At 40.4% G+C, this 21,568-nt stretch overlaps 1 protein-coding gene across 1 annotated transcript in view; it reads left to right on the forward strand.

Annotated features, from left to right (window-relative positions):
- The window catches only part of AHRR (aryl-hydrocarbon receptor repressor), an 89,256-nt gene that overhangs the window by 46,655 nt on the left and 21,033 nt on the right, over window positions 1-21,568 (forward strand). Inside the window, exon 4 of the mRNA XM_042837412.1 lies at window positions 9,235-9,335. Within this exon, the coding sequence (XP_042693346.1) occupies window positions 9,235-9,335 (101 nt within the window). The remainder of the gene's footprint in view (window positions 1-9,234; window positions 9,336-21,568) is intronic.

Raw genomic sequence — 21,568 nt, forward strand, 5'->3', positions numbered from 1 at the left:
TGTGTTTGCTTATTTTAAGTCCACTGGAAAGCAAATGTGCCTGTGCCTTTGCCTTTAATACTGGATACAGCATGGCTGCTGTATAAGGCAGATTGGAATTGTTCTTATGATACTTCTAGCTCTGAATCTGATGAAGCCAGATTTGGTTTTCTGGGTAACATATGCACATCCTGTGCACTAAGGTCTCAGCGTGAATATTTTAGATGCAATGTTTATTTCATCTTAAAGGTTTCCTTTATCCTCTCCAGATCTTGTGCTTTGGCTATTTTTAAACAGTCTCTTGGGTGATATACTGGCCTACTGACATATGCTCTTTCAACTCTTTTCTAAGAGATACTGACTTAAATTCCCTCTTGGAGATAGCAGGTATGAATTTAGACTGTGCCTTTCCATGCAGAGTGGTGCAAATGAAATTATAAAGGGACAAGAATGTTATAAAAGCAGCACAAATTGAGAAGTGAAAGCTCAGGAGATAGACTGTTTCAAACACAGGGCTAAAAGAGGTTATCAAATCCAAAAAGGAAAGCAAAGATAATGTAAATTTCAGATAAGTCAGTCATTGTCAGATTGATTTAATCAGGAAGGGCGAGAGAGACTTTCTCATACACTTTCCTAGTTGAGTTTATTTTCATGCTTGGCCTTTGATTTGATTTCGTTCTTCAGGGACTGATTTACTAAATGTTCTGAACTGTAGGCCTAAATTGAAGAGGGTAAACTGGTGCACATCTTCTGCAGCTGATAAAGACTAAAAATGTTCTGATATTCTCAAGATAAATATTTTACGAGGACTTTATTGCATTTCTTCCATAAGATGCAACACTTAAGAGTCTCCATTTTTTAAAGTGGAGAAGATTCCAGTAGATTGTAGATTCTTACTTCTTACCACCTATAATTTTTCTTTAAGCTGTCTTTCCAGGAAAAAAAAAAAAGAGAAAAAAGAATTCTAGTCTCATATTTCTGAAATATACTTCAGACTCGAGCTTATTTCAACAAATTGTTTCCTGTAAAAGAAGACTTATGTTTTGTTTGTTTGTTTGTTTAATGCAATAATTAGTCTTGCACAGTAAACAGTTGTAGGCATTACAGTTTCACTTCCAAGAGAGCTGTCTCTGCTGTGTACCCCAATGTCCATCACTTCATTATTTTAATTGGAAGAATCAAACTGGTAAAAAAAAATGGCCTCAGGCTTATGAAATAATATGATCCATATAAAAAGATTTATTTCACTGTAAAGACAGAAAACGATTCAAAGAATACAGAAAAGTTTTTATTTTTCCCTGTACTTTTTTTTTTTTTTAAATACATAGAAAAGGAAAAAGATGAACAACTATTCAACAAAACTCTAATTAAAGACACTAAGAACAATTGCGAAACTATGCAAGTCGTTTTGGTAGACTGTCTGCTCTGTAGATAATAGAGTAAATGTGTCCTGAAGTACTGTACCTCTGAGTGTGCATGTATGCCATGATCAGTGAGATTTGCTGGGATCTCAGACGGTCAGGATGTGGCAGGTCAGAATACATTGTAGCTGAACTGTGGCTTAACATGCAGTGTTTCATAGCGCAGTATAGAGGAAAATGGAGACTAACGCTAAACAAATATAAAATTACATTTTTTGTACATTCTAAGGCTATTCCCACTGGAACTAATTATTGCTAAGCATCTAAATACATCAGGATTCTCTTAAATTTTTTTTCTTCATTAAACTTACACTTCACAACTTGATTCAGATTAACAAACAAGTAACTTACAAGCTTGAGCCTTAATGGCAAATAATTTGTATAAAGATCGTGTCTGTTGATGTGAAAGTTATCCAAGTGGATTGCAGATTTCTTACCTAAGATTGCCTAGGACTCAGGCTTGTGACCATCTTGTAATTTAACAGAATACTCCAATTGTATTTACTTTGTATGCATGTAAAGCGGGTGCAAGCAAATACACTTTAGGACAAGCTAATGTATTACAGCTTAATCATGCTTAGAATGAAATAATACAGGGATAAATTTAAGGCCCTAGGACCAAATCTATAAATCAGCAGGTTCCTCCCACTGTCAATTTATCAGATTTAAAGCAGTAGGTGATCAAATAGAATTACAAAGATGAAATGGAAAAAAATTACTTGGAATAAGTCTTATATTTGGGGATAATCTAGGAGGAGTGAATCTCTTTGGCAGTCTTATATCCAGTATAGTTTACCAGACCCAGTGATTAATATTTAGTTAGGGCAGTACAAGCAGATAGCTAAAATATCTTTACCAATGCTTAGTGTGGGGTTTTCTCTTGGCAAGATATCTCTTGAGTCATAAGAAGAGAGAAAGGCTGCAACAGTGAGCCGCAGGGAGGAGATGTGCTTTCTAGACAAGGTATTTTGAGTTTGTTGCTTGCATGACGCAAGTAGGTTTCACATAGAGGCACAGTTTTTCTGTGGACCTCCGGTTGCTCAGAAGCTGTGGGATAAGAAAGATGTTACAGTCCCAGACTACAGAAAAACATGAAGTGTGGTTTATTGTGAATGAGTTTTGTGAGATAGAGTTAGCATAAATCACTAAAAAAAGCTATCATAAGACACGCTCTTCGTATGCACGTACTTTTCACAACAGCCACCGAACAGCTCTCAGCATTTCTTAAACTGCTGCGGTCAGAGATGCCCCCTGTCACCTCAGGCTGCCCAGGGCCCCATCCAGCCCAGCTTTGAGTGCTTTCCAGGGCAACATCTCAGAGCCTGATGGCCACAAATCAGACTTCTCTGGGCTGATGCTGGAGGAGAGGCTGTGGGATTGCGCTTTCTCCTCCTTTTCTTTTTCTGTAGAAATAATTACCATGTGTACTTTCATATATAGACTACAGTGACAGTCAGATTGCCGCCTTATGAAGTTTATTTCATCTGCAGCTATTTATAGAAACGCAAAACGACCCAGGGGAATACAGCTAAATCCACTGCTCCAGTCGTTGCTCCTGTAGCGCTGTGTGCTGTTTGTGAAAGGATCTTACTTCACAGAAACTCTCCTTGCCTTTCACATTGCTGTTTTTTGCCCCGCTCCCTGGCGCTGCCGAGTTATGTTCTGATTCTGTACTTTAAGCCCTCTCGCTTTTTTTAGGCAACTTCCAGATATCCGATACAGTGCATAATGAGGAATTAGGTTCCATTACACGAAGGCTTAACCTTCATGAAAAGCATTCAGAGCCTGCCAGGAGTCATCAATATTTAACAGCTGTTGTTATTATGAAATACTTCACAGGGTAAGGCGGCCCGCCTGCTTGCACGCAAGGGTTTGAACGGGCGCCAGACCTCTGTCAGAGGCGAGGGGAGATTGACAGGCAGTGGGGTTGCGTGAGAGCGCGGCCGGGTTAGTCAGCAGCTGGCCTCCGCGCCAGGGCCTTCTCCTCCCCTTCCCCCCCAGCGCCTCTCCTTCAAACGGGATCCTCCGGCCGGGCTGGGGTGTCAGCCTGCCGCCGTGGCGGTCTGCCCGGCGGACGCCCACGTGCCGCAGGCTCCCGTCACGCAAGGCTGTGGCCGAGCGGCCCAGAGGGGGGCCCGTTTCGGTGCTTCTCGCACGTGGGAGGAGTGCGGGGCTTGCAGGAGAAACGAGAGAAGAGAGAGAGGGGATGGGATCTGGAAAGAAAACAGTTTAGGTTGTACCTTAAATAAATGTCATGCTGTACTTGAGAAACTTCAAAGGGCAGTTGGATTTCAAAGCATCTCTTAAGAAGAAGCAGACTGAGAAAACCACCGAGCTGGGAAGAGAAACTTTGCATTGTTGCTAGCGCAATTGCATCTGGTGCTCTGGTAGCCTCTGTACCAGGACTGAGCGCCACATTCAGAGGGGGCAGTTTGCTGCCAGATCCCCTCCCAGTGCATCTGTGCAACATGGCAGCACTGCAGAATGCAATGTCCCTCTCATATATGTCTCAGCAATGCATCAGCAACCTTCTCTATAATAGGCATTTTTTAATTTCGGTGTGTATTGAAAGAGCTCTGTCCTTTCTGTCACTCACTGTCCTCTGCAGCACAGCAAGAGGAAACAGACAGTTTTGGTTCATGTCTGTAGGTTTGCTTAGCAAAGTTTCTCAGACGGAGTGTTTCCTAGTTGTGGTGTTTTGTTTTGTTTTCTTAGCATTCGGGGTAGCATGCATAGCTAATTCTTCCTGCGTCTCTGCGATCCAGGAAGAAAGACCCGGTTTTCACTTCCTTTCGAGAAACAGTAACCACAAGTAAGATGTGTGTTAGTAAAGCAGGGTCTCTGAAATTGCAGGCTCAATTCAAGTATTTAAATCTGCCCTTTAAAAGAAATAATGTGTCCCTGGGACATCACGGATCTCACAAGTACTGCTCATAGATAGAAGTGAAGCTGATGCACCTGCACCCTTCTGAGCCTAAATAGCACTGTCCCCTTCTCCCACCTCAGATGAACCCAGGCATGGTGCCCAGATCAAACACAGCATCCCTCCACTGCCCTTCCTGTGCTGCTGTGGGATTCAGGAAGCCTCAGCACTGGGAGCCATGGGATGACTGTGGTGCAGCTTGAGCACACCTAAGCTTGTTACAGGCCTTAGCTTGGCAGGTAGTTCCTCTGATGATTTTTTGAAGAAAGAAGGCTGTGCTTGCACAGGAGGGGATACAGAAACACTTCAGAGAATGTATTCCTGTTGGTTTAAGAAGTGAGGTTTTATGAGAATCCTGGAATTTCCATCCCTCCTAATGAAAGCATATTCCACAACAAGTATATGTTCTGTTATTTCTGGGGGAAAGGGGACAGCTGCTTTCATACTTCCTTACACTTGAAAGTGTCAGGCAGCTTTTCTGTTTTTTGCAATATTACAGTATTGAAGCCAACTGCTTGATAAATGCAAATAGCATTGCCCCTGTCAGAATTGGAGGCTCAGAAAGAACTCAGGTTTTACAGTGGGACAGTGTGGCTGTGAAAGGCTCAGCAGCACTGTGTAAGACATTCCAATACTCCATTTACTCAAGCTTATCGCCCTTTCTGTGATTTTGTGACTCTCTGTCCAGCTCCCCCAATTAATTAGCTATCAGTTTTAACTCAACTTTATTTTTTCAGTTTCCGCTCCTTAAGCACATTCAATCAGAAATCGGAACAAAATTTCTTAGGTCTTTGATCTGATCTTCAGGAAAACTGCTCTGGCCATTTTCCTTTTTTTTCCTTCCTCCTCCTAGCCTCCCCCTGCTCCTCTGTCTGGCATATTTCCATAGTGTTGTAGGGCCCAGAATTTCCAAATTTTTGGCTTTTTAATGTTGCCTGTGATAGCACCATGCTCACAATTGCATGACCTTGCAAAACTGTCAGCCCCAGTTCTTGAGTATCATGTGTTTATCATCTTTATGGTATCAATACACTCATTCATCTTCTTTGGCAGAACAGCTCCATCTTCTGTTTTATTTTGTGTTCTGGAAATGCAGGCTAGATAATTTGTGCTCAGAACAAGGTCTCTCATATTCCTGCTTCCTACCCATTCTGTTTGCTGGTTTTGAACCTGGTAGGTGAGCTCTCTATGTTAACTGCTGGCAGTCTGGCCCAAAATGTTGCCTCTGCCACAGAAAGCAGTCCAAAGCTCTATAAAGCTAAAACTTTCCATTTTTTTTTTTTTTTACAGCCAGCAGCGTTCATCAGACTGCCTGCAATATCAGTATTTTCTTGCCCCATTCTTGATATATGGGACTCCAAAAGCCAGAAGATTTCCCCTCAGGTCACTGAGTCATTATTAGCTGTTTCTGTTTTTTTTACTTTTTAATTTTCCACAACTTGCTCCTCCCTGCCTATGGAGACAGTACTCCTTCATTCTCTGTTTTTTTTGTTTGTTGGTTGGTTTTCATCATAGTGGGCTTACTTTTTGCTCAGGAGGCCTGCAACTTTTCGTAATATTTCATTCTGGTCACATCTGCCTTGTTGAGCCACCAGTCGTAACCGTTACATTCCTTCAGTTCTCCCATTTGAGACTCAGTGCTGGCAGGGACACCATGAGGCTGCTCTGCTTTCTTTCCCCTGATTTTCTGCTTAGTGAGATAGCATCTTGCAGTTTTGTTTCTCACCATGCCATACTTTGCCCTTCCTCTTTCTCTTTCATACTGGAGATCTGCACGGTGCTCTGCCTTTCTCTCTTTGCCCTCCCCAGATGATGTTCTACCACTCTGAGCAGTCACTGCTGAACTAGCCAAGCCTTGCTGCCCCAATGGGTGGTTTAGCAGTGTATTTCCAGTGCAGGGAGGCAGACGGAGAACGACTATTGAGCAAGGCCTCAGGTGCATGAGGGAGACATGCCTGTGTCAGAGGGGCTCCTGCTTCTTGGCCTGGAGGGCGCCATTTGCTTTTGATGGTGCAATAGTTCTCTTTGCAGTTGAGGCCAGCGAGTAGAGTATGTTATGAAACGGATGTGTGTGGCCTGACATAAGGGTAACTCTAGCCGACAAAATAGCATTAAAATACTTTCCATTTGGAGATGGAATTTATACTAGCCAGACAAGTTGCGGAACAAACATCTCTTGTGCTTTTGCTGCTATGTTTGTGTGAGCCTGAAGGCTAACAAACAGGCAGGGAGCTCTGGCCTGCTCAGTTAGGTACAATAATAGTTTCCACTAACGATGAAGCTAGAACTGGTGGAATTTTCACAAAGCCAAAAGCACAGATCAAAAAAATAAACCTTGGTTTCCTCTCACTCCTCCCTTACTGTCGTTTAACCTTTGCAAAGATGGCAAAACACTGTGGAAGTAGCTACAAAAACATCTTTTCTGAGGGAGAAAATTCTGGAAGATACCATTGGAATAAGGGCTGTGCTTTTGAAAATGACTGCCACATGCGCTTAACATTCTGCTGTGACATCTGTAGGTGTGTTCTTATGGGTAGATGTGGCAGAAGGCTTGGCTGAGCAGGACAAAGAAAATGATCTTTTGCAATTATGAGGGCTGCTCTGAAAGCGATGCCTCCTATTTTGTTATGTTGGTCCACGGCATCAAAGGCAGATGTTGGTGGTGTGGCAGTAGAAGTTGAACCTTCCCACCAGTATCCCACCAGTTACATTTTGTTGCCATGTGACAGATGGCAGCACAGGGGCAGTCTGACAGAATGGCTGTTGTACAACCTTTTGGAAAGGAAGTGACTCCATTTAGGTCATATCCACATTCACTTGCAGCAAATATAATTCAAGCCATTAAAATGTAGATGTTTTAATTTTTTCTGTTTGAAATCCTACTAAAAATCCAAGACCTATTGCCATGACTTTTATCTAGATACTCATGAACGTGAGAGCCTTGCTGTCTTTCCTTTAGCCCTGCTGTCTTTCCTTTCTGATTTTATAAAAATAGTTTCTGTTTGTCGCAACCGTTTTTGGGATTATTAACTACCTTTACTGTGGCTGCACCAGCTCTCTTCTAGCTGGAATAGACTATATGTACTGTATGCTCCACTGCTATGTTTTCTCCTCTCACTCTCTATGGAAAGATCAAAAGCCTTAAAACTGAATCACTACTTACGGCCTGGGACAGTTGTGTCACTGTAATGGGGCAGTAAGCATGAAGTTGACTCCTTATTTTTTACTGAACAAATGATAACCATGCTCCCTAGAGGATGCAGAAACCCAGTATGTTAAGTGGCATCAGAGTGCTCAGAAATGCTCTCATAATCCCCAAAAATGAGATTGTATTTCTGGGATTTTTCTGAATTGAATTGAAGACTACAGTCTGAGTATTCAAAGATATTTCAGATCAAGTAGTGGTAACCCACATGCAGGAAAATAAGCCACCAGGCATTTTGATTCCCATGAAGGTTTTCATTATTGTTAGGACAAATATATGTGATTTCAATTTACAGATGGATTTCATGTAGTAAAAGACCTACAAAAATCAAACTTTAAACTTTTCACAGAATCACAGAATCACAGAATCACAGAATCACAGAACTGTAGGGGTTGGAAGAGACCTCCAGAGATCATCAAGTCCAACCCCCTGCCAAAGTAGGTTCCCTACAGCAGGTTGCACAAGTAGGTGTCCAGGCAGGTCTTGAATACCTCCAGAGTAGACTCCACCACCTCCCTGGGCAGCCTGTTCCAGTGCTCCGTCACCCTCACCGTAAAGTTCTTGCACACATTTGTGTGGAACTTCCTATGCTGCAGTTTCTGGCCATTTTCCCCTTGTCCTGCTGAAAAGTCTGGCCTCGCCACTCTGCCCCCCACACCTTATAGACCCTGGATCAGGTCCCCTCTCAGTCTTAAGGCTAAACAAACCCAGTTCACTCAGCCTTTCTTCATAGGAGAGATGCTCCAGGCCCTTCACCATCTTTGTAGCCCTCCGCTGGACTCTTTCCAAGAGATCCCTGTCTTTTTTGTACTGGGGAGCCCAGAACTGCACGCAGTACTCCAGATGAGGCCTCACCAGGGCAGAGTAGAGGGGGAGGATCACCTCCCTCAACCTGCTGGCCACGCTCTTTTTAATGCACCCCAGTAAGCCATTGGCCTTTCTGGCCATGAGGGCACACTGCTGGCTCATGGCCAACCTATTGTCCACCAGGACACCCAGGTCCCTCTCTGCAGTGCTCCTCTCCAGCAGCTCATCCCCCACTTGTACCTGTGCATGCAATTATTCCTCCCCAGATGCAAGACTCTACACTTGCTTTTGTTAAACCTCATCTGGTTTCTTACTGCCCAGCTCTCCAGCCTGTCCAGGTCTCGCTGAATGGCAGCACAGCCTTCAGGTGTGTCAGCCGATCTTCCGATCCTTCTTTGGAAATAAAGTAATTTAAGAAGGTGAATCTAGCAATCAGTCTCAGACTCATAGAATAGAGTAGGGTATGGTGAGACTGAAAATAATATGGTGCCAAGGAGGTCAGCACTGAAAACAAGAAATGTATTTCAGTCCCTTGTCTTCTGAGCTACATAAGCATTTCTTTACATTTTCATAGTACATATTCTTATTAACAAAACAACTTACTAACTATCCTTTGTTTCTTTTCAGTGGGTTTTTGCTATTACTTTATGTAGAGTACAGTAATGGAAAAAATATGTTCAATAAAAAGTGTGATAGATATTTCATATAAAAAACATCTGGACTGCCGAATATGTATCTATCTCCCTCACAACAAAAGCAACTTGTCAGTAACTGAGATCCAGACTGTGAAGACAGTAACTCCCAATTAGTCCAATGCATGTTAAGTTCCTAAATAAGATTTTTAGACTAGTGGCCCTAGTGTGTATGATCTCTAAACTCATACCAACTCTTTCCAACAGCCATTCAAGAAAAGCACTTTAAGAAACAAGTTGGTCAGACAATAAAAGAAGACAACGTATGTAACAAGACTGCTGTTCAGGAAGGTGGACTTCTACTAGAGGTGAGTGACAAATGCCATCATTTTGGGCTCTAAGTAATTTTTACTGTTCGGTAGACTCTGCGGGTTAATCTCTTGTGGCATTTTGGAACAGACCGTCTGTCTTGGAGTGAATCACTGAGGAATCAGTCATGCTTGTGAGAGCTTCTTGCAGGAGTGATGCTGGCAGTCGTGGTGGTCTTGCTCAATCTGTTGGGTTTTTGCAGCCCTCCATCAGAAGAAGGGTTGTCCCTCAAGTCCTATGGGCCAGTTCACAGTTCTTAATCACTTGGGGTGAGAGCCAAGATATGTTGTACTTGGCACACATTTTGAGGGTACCAACAACAGCTTGCCAGGTTTCTGATCCGACCTAAGATTACTCTGGGATGTTTTAATTTATTCTACTTCCTGAACTCTGTGCTCTGAAGGAAGCAGTGTGTGCGGAAGTTATTCTTTCTATGTTTTTGTATCCCCTTTAAGATGACTTTGTATTGGCAGGGTGGTATGATACTGCTACTGAGAATTGGATCCATTAATCTGGATGAAGAATTAATACAGCCGTTAGCTACTGAATCACAGATACACCTGCGTTTTAAACATATGATGTAATTGTGCCTTTTATACACTTAAGATCCTTGGAAATTCCTATTTAATGAAGACTACATATGTATAGTTGGATTGGATAGAATAATATTCGTGGAATAAAAATCATGTTACAGTGACAGCCTTGAGATGTACTTAAATGTAAATTAAATAATAACCTTCAGCAAATGGATGCTATAGACTATTAGAGAGAAAAAAAACCCCACTTTTTTAGCATGGGAGCCAATATGATAACTTCTACAAGTCTATGGAGTCAAAACTGGCACACTGCTTTTGTTCCTCCTCATACTTCAGAAAATTTTAATTTTGCATTTCAAAGCAAGTAGCACAGAGGCATTTGATTAATTAGCATGAGTGCCAAAATGAGATATTTGGCTGTCAGGTATTTTGCAACAATTTCCACTCTCTGGAGTAGTAAACACAAGGCAAACAGTGAATGATAAATATGGTGAATATATAATTTTTAATGATGTTCTCCTATCTTTAGACTATGCTTTGTTTGGTATATATTACATACCCACAATTTATAATCATTAAGGATCTTCAAACACATGGAGAGAACGCTGCCAGTAATTTCATATAGTGCCAAATATTACTGACTATGCTTATGGTCTGATATGAATCACACTCTTATTTGAATACATGGGAGACTTTTGTCCTGGATCATACTTAATATGGAACACTATCTTGATGATTAAGTGCATGTTGATATGAATGTGTTAGCCAGGAATGTTTGACCTAGAATAAAAGGGTGAGTTTTCCTTAGGACTTGTTGAGAATGTTCTCTGGGGCCTGAGTTTCACTCATCCAGATGCCATGGAATGTGATGAAGAGTGGGTTTGTGTTGTTTCATCAAATTTGCTATGTTAGTTGTTGGGGGCTGTGCACTTTTCACTAAGTGTTTGCATTTGTGATTCCTTCTGAAAAGAAGCAAACAGCCTTGCTGGCGGTGGCAATGTTTTATGCACTGACTTGTGTATCTGGCCACTTTACTTGCTCTCAGAAGATGCTTTGCCACTGTCAAATGCTGCTTTCCTTTCATGACACCACTTCACACTTTGCAGCCTCTCCTCGATGCTTTACTTAAATAAATCAGGATAATCTGAATCACCAAAATACATGTGAATAATAATGCTTCTAGCTGAAGCAATAATGGAGAAACAGAGATAATTGCATTTTTTTCCTGGTGTGGAGGATCACGCTTGCTCTATGTATAGGTAGAAATATGGAAGAACAAGACAGCTAATTACTGGTACATAATTTATCTGTGCCTCTCCAGCCTTGGAACAACGCAGTACTTCCCCTTTCAGCTTAAAAGAAAACAATGAAATTAGGCTGTCTTCAAAGTATGTTTAAAATGCTTTTTATTTCTAAAGGCCTGTGCCACAACATGTGTTTTTATTTAAGATTTTATAGAGATATTTTTACAGCTAAAATCAAATAGCTTTCATCAGCAATAATGAAATAAACAATGATACCAGTTTATCAAAGACTTTTTAGTGGAGCACAGCAGGTATCTAAATATGTAATTTCTTCCAGAGTTTTAAGTTTAAGGATCAGTTCTTCTGAGTAAGAGTCTTTTTGGCCATAATTTAGTTTTCATTTGAAAGAAGACAAAGAAAGCCCTAATGACCAAATCAGATTTTATTAATGGTCTTTTTCAGTATATTCCATTCTTTCAATCTTTGCTCTTGGAGACTTCGGACACCAACAGTTTGACTACGGTAATGATTTTGCACTCTTGTAATGTTTTCCAAGACAGGTGGTATTGCAGCCCTTGTACCACATGCCTTCCTGCAAAAAAAGGCTGCATGCCATTTCTGAAGCCTGTTACTGAATGTTTAAAGAGCACTGGGCCAAACCTGTAACCAGAAAAGTGGGAGAATAAGTTGTATTGGCATTCAGTAAATCCAGATAGAATTTACAGGGTGCGGTGATGGGGTGGAGAAATGCAGTAAAATGGTTACTTGGAAAAATGAAAATGAATCACCAGTAGTTATTTAGGCACTAGCCTTGAGGGCAGTACTCATCCTGTGGCTGTTAGCCATCTCATACTCTTCCCCCCAGCTATGCTGCTCTCAAATCCAGGCTGAGTTTAGGCTGTAGTATAGGTAATATCTCATCGCAAGAACATCTCTAATTACCACGTATTGTGCACTATCCCATCTGAGGAATTAAGCACCCACTGTTGAGAGGATGGCCCTCTCTGGACATTCTTTATCATGCAGTCAGGCAGTGGCCCCTTGTCACTGCTGGTACTGCTTCTTGCTTAAACATCACCCATCTACTGAGCTGCACCTGATGAAAATTGTTACTTTGCTTCTATGGACCACCTCAAAGCTGCTTCTGCAGCATTCGTGCTCTTTATAAAAGTATTTGCTACTGAGGGAGCAATCTTTGTGGTGCTTCCTTCTGCAGCACAGGATTTATGGTGTCTCTGTCTCCAGACATACGGACATAATTCCTTACAGGTGTGAAAATAGTACTTTATGCCCAAAACATCACGAGTATTAAAATGAAATCTGGATGATCTGTCCAGCTCCTTAGTAGATGTTAATGGAATAAGACTGCCTGGGTCTGTCATGCATTATCTCACTGATGAATACTGATAAAGGCCAGAGCTGTCCTGTTTAGCCATTTCCATGTTCACTGGCAACTCATGCTCTTTTAGGGAAGGCCCATTTTGATTTCTGTTAATCCTCAACTTTTAAGCCTTCTGAGTACAGAAACCAAATTTCAGTGATTTTGTCTCATGTTCTGGTTTATAGCTGTACCAAAGAGGCATCATACTATAATAATATTTCTTAATTCAGTCATACCATACATTTACCCCTGTTGAGCAGAGATTTAGCTATGTATACTTCAGTTACTATTTCCCTGCTAAAAACAAATAATGACATAGGTGAATAAGAAAGTAGTGAATTTGATTGCTGTTTTGCCACAAAACCCTAGTGTGGGAGAAGAAATGCAAAGGTCTTTCAGGCATAATCTGAATTTCAACCTGAATGGGTGACTGCAGGTTTAACATATCTGTGTGCTGAAGAGAAAGAGCCCCATAGCCTGTATTTCTCTACGTAGAGTGACAACAGGCTTACAAAAGCCTGCCTGGCATCCACTGATGCCAAAAATCACCTGCTCTTTCAGTTGAACCATGTTCACCTTCCTGCACCCCTCTCCACTGTTCTGGAGCAGCTGGTGGTGAGTAGCTACTTCATCTTTATTCATGTTAGCTTGCTGGGACACTAAGCTCAAGAGGCCCATGTTGCTGCTGGGTACTCTTAGATGTCATTATGCCTATGAAAGAGACTTCTATTGTTCTGCACAAACACAAAAAATACCTCTCAGTTTTCACCAGTGGCAGAAAAAAAGAAATTATTGACATTTTGTGCATTAACTAACAAAGTCACTATGGCAAATGGAGTTTTCATGTTCTATTTGTATGCCTTTGTTTCAGCACTTGGTAGATGAATTTTGCTGACTTGAGTTGCAATTAACACAACTAGTGGGACAAATGAGGTGTCTTGCTTTGTAACCAGCACCATTTGTGCTTGCAATGGGCTGTTGATGCAAAACAGAAAGCAGAGTCAGGTGTAGAGCTGCAGTCTTCACCAAAACCAATGGAAAGCCTGTTGGAGTTTTTGTCTAAGTAAAGGATTCAGGATTTAATGCAATGGAATCCTATTATTTAACAATCTGTAGTTACATCAGAAGTGTTTGCAAATAGTAAGATTTCTGGGAGTTACTTTCAAAAGGGAGGTGTATGTACACATTTGGCACAGAAAGGTACTTCCAGGTGGCCTCTACTGACAGTTTGAACTGGAGTTCAAGTTTCATTCCAAGGGAGTTGGAAAATGATACATTAGAAAACATCCTATTGGTGCTGTTCTTCACCCTGCTTAAGGAAATAACATAGGAAACCTTTTCCCACTTGGTTTCCTGTAATTTTTTTAAACTTGTTAGTGTAATTCCACTTCCTCCTTCCAAACTGATTTATGTAATCAGTACTTGATAAAACTATGCTCTTGAAAAAGGTACACTAGGTTGAATTTCAGTCTGAGAGCAAAAGATTTGACTCTTCCTGTTATTTTTTAATTTAAACTTGAAAAGGAAGATTGGGAGTCAGACAAAAGTGCACGGCTGTTACACAGGGCTGTGACCAAGGCACAGACTTCAGAACTCGGAAGCTGGTAGAGAGGAACTTTTTGATTTATTCTGCTCTTGAATTCCTTTTCAGCTTTCGACGGCGCTTTCTTTCTCACCGCAGTCCTTCTAAAATAAAGCTGTTAGGTTATGATACGCAGCTTCACCTTTTAATTTGCAGGCTTAAAATGCAGCCACCAAAATAGGAAGTTCTCACAAAGCGTTCTTGGTCTTGGTGCATTTTTTTTCTCAGTTCATAAGTTTTACAAGTTACCCAAATAACCCTTTTGCTTTTCTTTGTTTTCAAACATGAACCTTATCCCAGTGATTCAGATGACATGATGTAAGCTGACATTAGTCTCTTGGGATGATTAGCAGAGAATATATCCATGAAAAAAGAGCCATAAATGGGGTCAGGAGTAACTTGCCATCTTTATCACATGAGTACATTCACTTTCTGCTTGGCAGGCACAGGCAGAACACAAAGGAACATTTCAGAGTTCTTGGTCCCTCTTTTTTTTTTTCTCTCCTTTTCTTTACAAATGGGCATATTTCTAAAATCCAGACTTGAAATTTGGCATGGGAACAACATTCTGCAAAAAATATCCTTTCTATTGCCCTTTAAACAAACAACTAATGTTCTCACTTCTTTCTTTTTTTTTTTTTTGCCCTCTCAAACAAGTCTGGACCAAAAAGCCTGTGACTTCTGAATACTGTTAGATCTCTACTCCAGTTCTCAGTGTTACTGTTACTACTGCAGCAATCACAATACTACCACAGTGCTTTGGGTTCTGAAATTTAGGCTGCAGCATCATTCAGCTTGACAGATTGCTGGAACTGAAGAAAAAGATGTGAACCCTTTCCTTCAGATTTACAATCTAAATGTGAGATTAGAGATGTTTTCCAATGGGCAACATGACAACAATGCAGCAAAACTGTAACCATAATAGCCAGGCATCATTATGTACAAGCTGCCTGGACTGCACAAGTCCTGACTTCTGAAAGAATATTGAGGAATAATTTGAAGGAGAAAGCATGTTTTCCTTGTGTGAAACCTTTTAGCAACAGAGACACCACTAAATGCTGGTTTTCAATTCTTGCCCATGCATGAGAGAGAGCAACATTTTGGAACGGTGACACCTATCATTTCACTTCTCCAACATGGAATGGAAGATTACAGACCTAGAGGTAGTCAGCTGGAGCTGATCTCAAAATCAGGTCAAGCAGCTGATATTTAATGTGATAGAAAAGGAGGAGTCAGCAGCCAGCACAGGTATGCAGAGGGGAAGGCAGCATTGTGTCAGTTTACATTGTCATCAGAAGAGTCAATTTCCATGTGTCAGGGCAGAGCAAACATGCTGCAATGTTTCAGATGTGGTAAGAGGAGGCCTGGCTGAGAAACTGTATCTGTACTGGGGAGCAGAGAAGCTGTCTGTCAGCTTTGGACATAGACCAGATGTGAATCCGGATTTAAGATCCCTTACTGCTGTCTCCAAGCTGCTCATCACAGCAAACTCCACCCAAGCTCACCTTTCACAACCATTTCCTCTGTTTCTGCTCAGGCTATTTCAGTGCCTCTGGAGGCAGTCCCATGGCCACGTGACCTCCACAACAAAACATATTCTCTTGTTTCCACTCAATTAGGTTTTTTTTCTCTCCCTGACTCCAAACTAATCATTGGCAACTGTTCTTACCAATCAGTAGGTTCAGTGTCTGTGTGCAAGCGCTGCGTCGTATCCATGTGCTGGGATTTACTGTTGCTGGAACTGGACTACTCACGTCCAGGTAGCTAAGGAAGTCATAACACACTGTTGTGTCCTTACACGTTTCTTTATGAGTGTTTGCTTTTGGGGAAGTGTCCATTTGCTGAAGATGGCATAGTCATGTATTGTTTAAGAAAAGAAAACAAGAAATAGAAACCACCTTAGATAGCTCTTGCATTCAAAGATAACTTACATTTTCACAATTTTACATTGTTTAGCCAGTCTTGAGCAAGAAAAATTATAAACCAAAGCCTAATCTGTATTTGCAGCTTGCTCCCAGTCTATTCCTCATTCTCAAGTCAGAGAATGTAATGATCTTCAGCCTAGATAGCTTCCTAGGAAGGTGAAATTACAATCAAGAAAGCAGGTCTAGGCAAGAATGTGTGCTGTCTTAAGAATTTTTGGAAATTTGATGTATTTTTTTGTATGTGTGGTTGTGTGGTTTTCAAAAGAAACAAATAGATGCTTTATCAGAAATAGAATGCCTTTCTTTTTTGTTTGCTTAACTCATAATAAAAGTTGACTACTTTTTGATAGGTTTGAACGGAAAAGAAAACTGATATTGCAAAGCATGCTGTTAACCATTAAGTATAGTGTTTTCTATTATTGAGGATATAGTACTGATTAGGAGAAAAGAGGACAAAGAATGACCTTTCAGATAGTTCTGCTGCCTTTTTAGGAACTTCATGTGAAATGTCCATCATTCTGATTTTAGCTGTCCTTGGCATTTTATGAGTAGAAAAAAAAGAAAAAGAAAAAAAAAGATACTTTTAATATGGTGTTATAATTCAAGTTCTTCCAGAAATTCCTAGATGCAAAAGCTGATGATGCCCGGCAAAGAGACATTTTCTCCAATGCATTTCACACCCTCCTTCCTCCTCCCAGTACTACAAAGTCCTCAGGATTCTCCAGTAACTGAGACTGTTGTTGTTTGTTTGTTTGTTTGTTTTTTTAACAATGAGAAAACCAATGTCTACTCAGATTAAACCAGAGACTCACAGAAAGGCCTGGATGGCGTCTTCACCTAGTCTAAAATTCAACTTAGGATTTGTGCGTGTTAGTAGTGCTTAGAGGGGCTGTGTCCTGTAATTTTCCATCTCCACCGTATCCCGGATGATCATAGCAGAATCAATGTCTGCTGCCAGTGGGGGACCACTTACATTTATACAGGGTTTTTTACAGGTTACAAAACATGCATGAGGTGATAACTAAAGCAACAAGACTCTTCCCAAAGACAAATTTTGAAACATCACACTCCCTTAAAAACTTTGCTGACCTGAAACAGTGCTTTAAAAAGCTGTTTTAGCATCTATTTCTGAAGAGAATGTGGAGTGCAGGTTGTTTTTCTTCTTTTTTTTTTCTTTTTTTTTTCCCTTTCAAAAATATGTCTGAATTAGAAAATGCAATATATAGTGTTAAATGCACAGAAAAATTATACTCTGAAATTAGGACATTGCATTCAGTGTTCAGTCCATTGGCGTCAGCATTGTCTCTTTTAGGCTTTGATTTCTTTCAGTAAGAGCTGTCTGCTCTTCATGCTAGTTAACAAATTGCAAGTGTGAATAAAAGTCAGCTGTGGATGGAATATTATGATGGCTTCTTCTCTTCAAGACTTGATACAGTTACATATAAATAAAGCTAAAAAAAATTCCAGACATTTAGTACTTACATATGTCTGATTGTCCAATATGTTGGATAAATATTACTCAAATCTCTTTTCAAAAAGTTATTTCTGAGGAAGATAATGGGTAATCTTACTACATTTGTTATGGCAAAGGCTACCTAACTAAATTTGTTACTAGAAGTGCAGAGTAGTGAGCAATCAATGCTTCATTTTGAGTTTTCTCAAATAGAATTAATCAGACTGGCATTTTCTATATTGAAATTGTTGAGGAGAAGCCTGAAAAGCCCAGAGCAGCTGCAGGACTTAGAAAGAATGATGGGCTGAACTTGCACTGAAGATATGATATTGCCCCATCTTTACTTCCATCTGTGAATAGAACATCTGGTTTTGAGAAAATGGAATGAGAAACTGCATAAATCATTATAAAGACTGTTTCTATTTCCAAGTGTAGTCCAGGGCACATTGTTCATGAAAGAGCATTGACAGTAGGGTTCCATTACTGGTAAAGCACAGCTTTAAATTCAACATCCATGATTCATGAGGAAGCTAAAGAGAGATAGCAAGATTATGTCAAACTTCAGTATCCTTTCATGATAATTGCTTAGGTAAATGACATATTACTCACCCAGGTACTTGTTAGCATACTACTAATCGGAGTAAGAATTTGTATGTATTCATAAAATTTTTTTCCTGACAATTCTAGAATTCATACTTATGAATATTCTTCTTCTTTAGATCCCTATGTGTAGTCCCCATTACTTGTGCAATCTCAGGTGGTATTCACATACTTCATATACTTGCCTCTCATTTGAAATCCTCATTGTTAATGCAAAGAAAAGATTTGGTGTTGTTTACAATCAGGCATGAAAAATCAATCAAACTTTGCCATCAATAGTAAGCATTGTTGGTGCTTCCAAACACATATGCCGTGTGACAAATCTGTACTGAACTACTTGGTGTCACCCTTCAATTCACTTTTTCAAAGAAAACTTTCCCTAATCTTTATTTAAGCTATTGCTTAGGATTGCTCAACCCTAGAAGCCTGTAGCACAACTTACATTCTAATGTCCAGCCATTAGTTCTTGTGAAAACAATTGGATTCAGTTGGCATGCGTCTCTTTCTAGAGAGCACCGTACCAACTTTTTGCAAATTCAAAATCAGATGATGCTTCAGTTCAGCCTGCATATAGCTCTTGTTTCTCAATACTGCCTTTGGCAGAGTGGCTTGTTTTGAGGCCCTGTGCTCAGCAGAGGCCAGTAGTTTATGCCTATAGGAACAAAGGGAGTCTCTACCTCAAGGACTTGACACAGGCTTAACAAGCTTTGTTACAAAAGCTTAAGCTTGGAAATAAAGTATAAAGGAAGAAAAGCTACATTTGCATTTCTACATCATGTAATCAGAACAACTTTAAAGGCAAAGTTGTTTTTGGTTGTGTGCAGTACTTATTACGCATCGAGCGTATCAAAAACATTATCACCATGGTTTAAAGTGCATTTACATGTGTGCACACATTACAGTCTCACTCTCCAGAGAACTACTATGTTTTTTTGAAAGTTTATAGCTCACAATTACCAGCGCCCAATGACTTACATTTTCCTAACTGATTTCCAGCAGGCCAGTTTTGTCTGCTGCCTCCTGACAAGCCGCAGCATTCCAGCTCCCTCTTTAGACTGAAGGCACATACGTAAATAAGTATCTCCAAGTTGATCTAATTCTTTGGTGGAAGTGATATGATAGTGAAAAATGGTGTTACACTGAGTGAATCATTTGCCTGTGCATTTTGGATGGCAAAGCTGTTCAGCCCAACAGTAAACATGAGATCCAGGGCTCTAAGGCTTATGTGGACGATCTTTGAAACTTTGGCTGAGATCTGCTTTGAGCAGTGCAGCACTAGATGTTGAATTTCCATTCTGTCTTTAAGGAGCCTGAAATGATATCCGGGCTCAAGGAGGTAGGAAGGAATGTGAATGTGGTTTTATGTGGGAAGACAAGAAGAATGAAAGGAGTATAATTGATCATATGTGTGTATTTATTCTACATTTATGCTGCAGATTCACTCTTGAATATTTTCACTTGGTTCCACTGTCATGCACACATCTGCCTATGAAAAGCAGTCAGACCCAGAAGCCCCTCTGAAAGATTTCCCATGTAAACCCAGAGCTGTAGGCTTCAGCCTGTAGGATCTGTTTCCTCCCTTGGCTCCAATGATGGAAATTTGTATTCTGTTCTGTTTCGTTAGCCTGAAAACTAACCAGTACATGCAAGTCTTTGATCAAAACTGAATGCTAAAAACAATTCTGCCACTCCCCCTTTGCATTGACTAGCGCTTAGTCACCCAAATGCTCCTTTTGAAGTTGGTTTAGATACAAAGAAATGCATAAGCATCCTAAGGGCTAGGAGATACTGTACATACTGAGCAAAGGCCATCTTCTGATGTCATTAGATACAGTATTTCTGAATAGTCTTTTATGCTGGGTTTTGTTGCAGGAATCTGTAAGTGTTCCTTTCTCTTTGGTTTATAAGGAGAAGCTTAGGGATTCTTTTGTGATTTTTAGAAGAGTAATAGTGCATCCTAGAGACACCAGTGGAAAGAAATACTGATTCGTTAAACAATATGGCTAAAGACACATTAACTGCCTGCGTTTTCCTCCTAATACTCGTAAGACTTCAGCATGAAAGACAAGGGTGAGTATATCATTTCCAGAGTTTTTAAATAGCTTCTTATTTAGATCATCAGAAAATGGCCCCATCCTGCACAGGACACAAAACCCAGCAACACACTATTAAATGAAACTGTTCCAGATAAACTGCAAGCCAACTGACCCTGGAAATTTAGTACCCAAGTTGCGTGACTTGAAAATCTGTTCAAAGCAAGGCATGGCTGCAGGCCTTGACTGTTGTACTTTAGTAACCATAGCAACATGGTCTCTGGAGACTGAATGCTAGTGAGTTTTCCTTTATTTCAAGGAAGAGTAATAAGAGAAATGTGGCTTGGAACTTCTTCTTCTTCTTTTTTTTTTTTTTTTTTTCCTTTTCTTATTTTTACTATGCCATGACCTTGACCAAAATATCTTTGAAGTATTTACTGGCTGATTTTCTGCAATGGGACCAGAAAAAAATATCAGGATATATAAAGGCTGTTGCCAAAGGAAGTCCTATCTTCCTCAAAATATTTGCCTTCATTCCCAAAGAGAACCTCTTTACTAATAATGTTCCTAAAACTTCTTAATGGAAGGAACTGATAACTTTCATCTTGCAGCTACCGAGGGCAGCAGAATAATGCTGTACTTTCTTTGAACTGACAGATTCATTGTTTTTTGTTTCAGTAGCAGGTGCGGCTTTTCGTGAGTACATAATTGGATGTACATGTTTTCAAAAGAACACAGGCCTCTGTTTGGTGCCAAGCTCTTTTTTTTTTTTTTTCTTTTTTTTTCTTTTTTTTTCCCACTTGGAAAAAAAGAGTGATTTCATTTCTAAGCACAATGTAGAAAACTCATGTAAGTGTTTTTAAAAGCCAAATACAAACAAACAAATGTTCACAATGCATATTTAAGTCTGTCTCACATGTTTCAGCTATTATTCTGGATTAGAAATTCCATCTGTCATTGGATCCATATGGTTTACCAAATGGCAGTTTACAGCTATGCCTTTTTGCAGATTAGAAGTTAGTTGGTTTCTGTTGCAGGAGTTCCACTGTCTGCACTAATGTCTTTGCGTGTGCGTGCATGCTTGTGTTCGTGCGCACACATATATGCAAATGGCTACCAATTATTGAAGGATGCAAGTGAACCTTATTAATTAAAACACACCAGTTGCACGCAATGAAAATAACATTGAAGTAGGGAGTTAGGTTATTTGCTCCCCTAAAATCCATGAGCCCTGCTTTAAATTTTCCATTATTTATGCTCAAAGGAATAAGCCAAGGTGGGGAGAGCTGCTCTTGACTTCTCTGTGCTGTCCTGTCTGTGTTTTGGGCAAGCAGATGCTCTTTACAGAGCATTAAGAAGCACTTCAGTAGGCAGATTTCTGGCTGCCTGGCCAGGTCTTTGCATGTTAGGCAGAGTGAGCTGCAGTGTGAGACTGATCCAAGTCCTCTTTCCATCCCTTTTCCTCCTCCCAGGTTACT

The sequence above is a fragment of the Centrocercus urophasianus genome, unplaced genomic scaffold, assembly GCF_019232065.1.
Source record: "Centrocercus urophasianus isolate 14NV4802_14NV808 unplaced genomic scaffold, USGS_Curo_1.0 seq_11, whole genome shotgun sequence".
Classification (NCBI taxonomy): domain Eukaryota; kingdom Metazoa; phylum Chordata; class Aves; order Galliformes; family Phasianidae; genus Centrocercus; species Centrocercus urophasianus.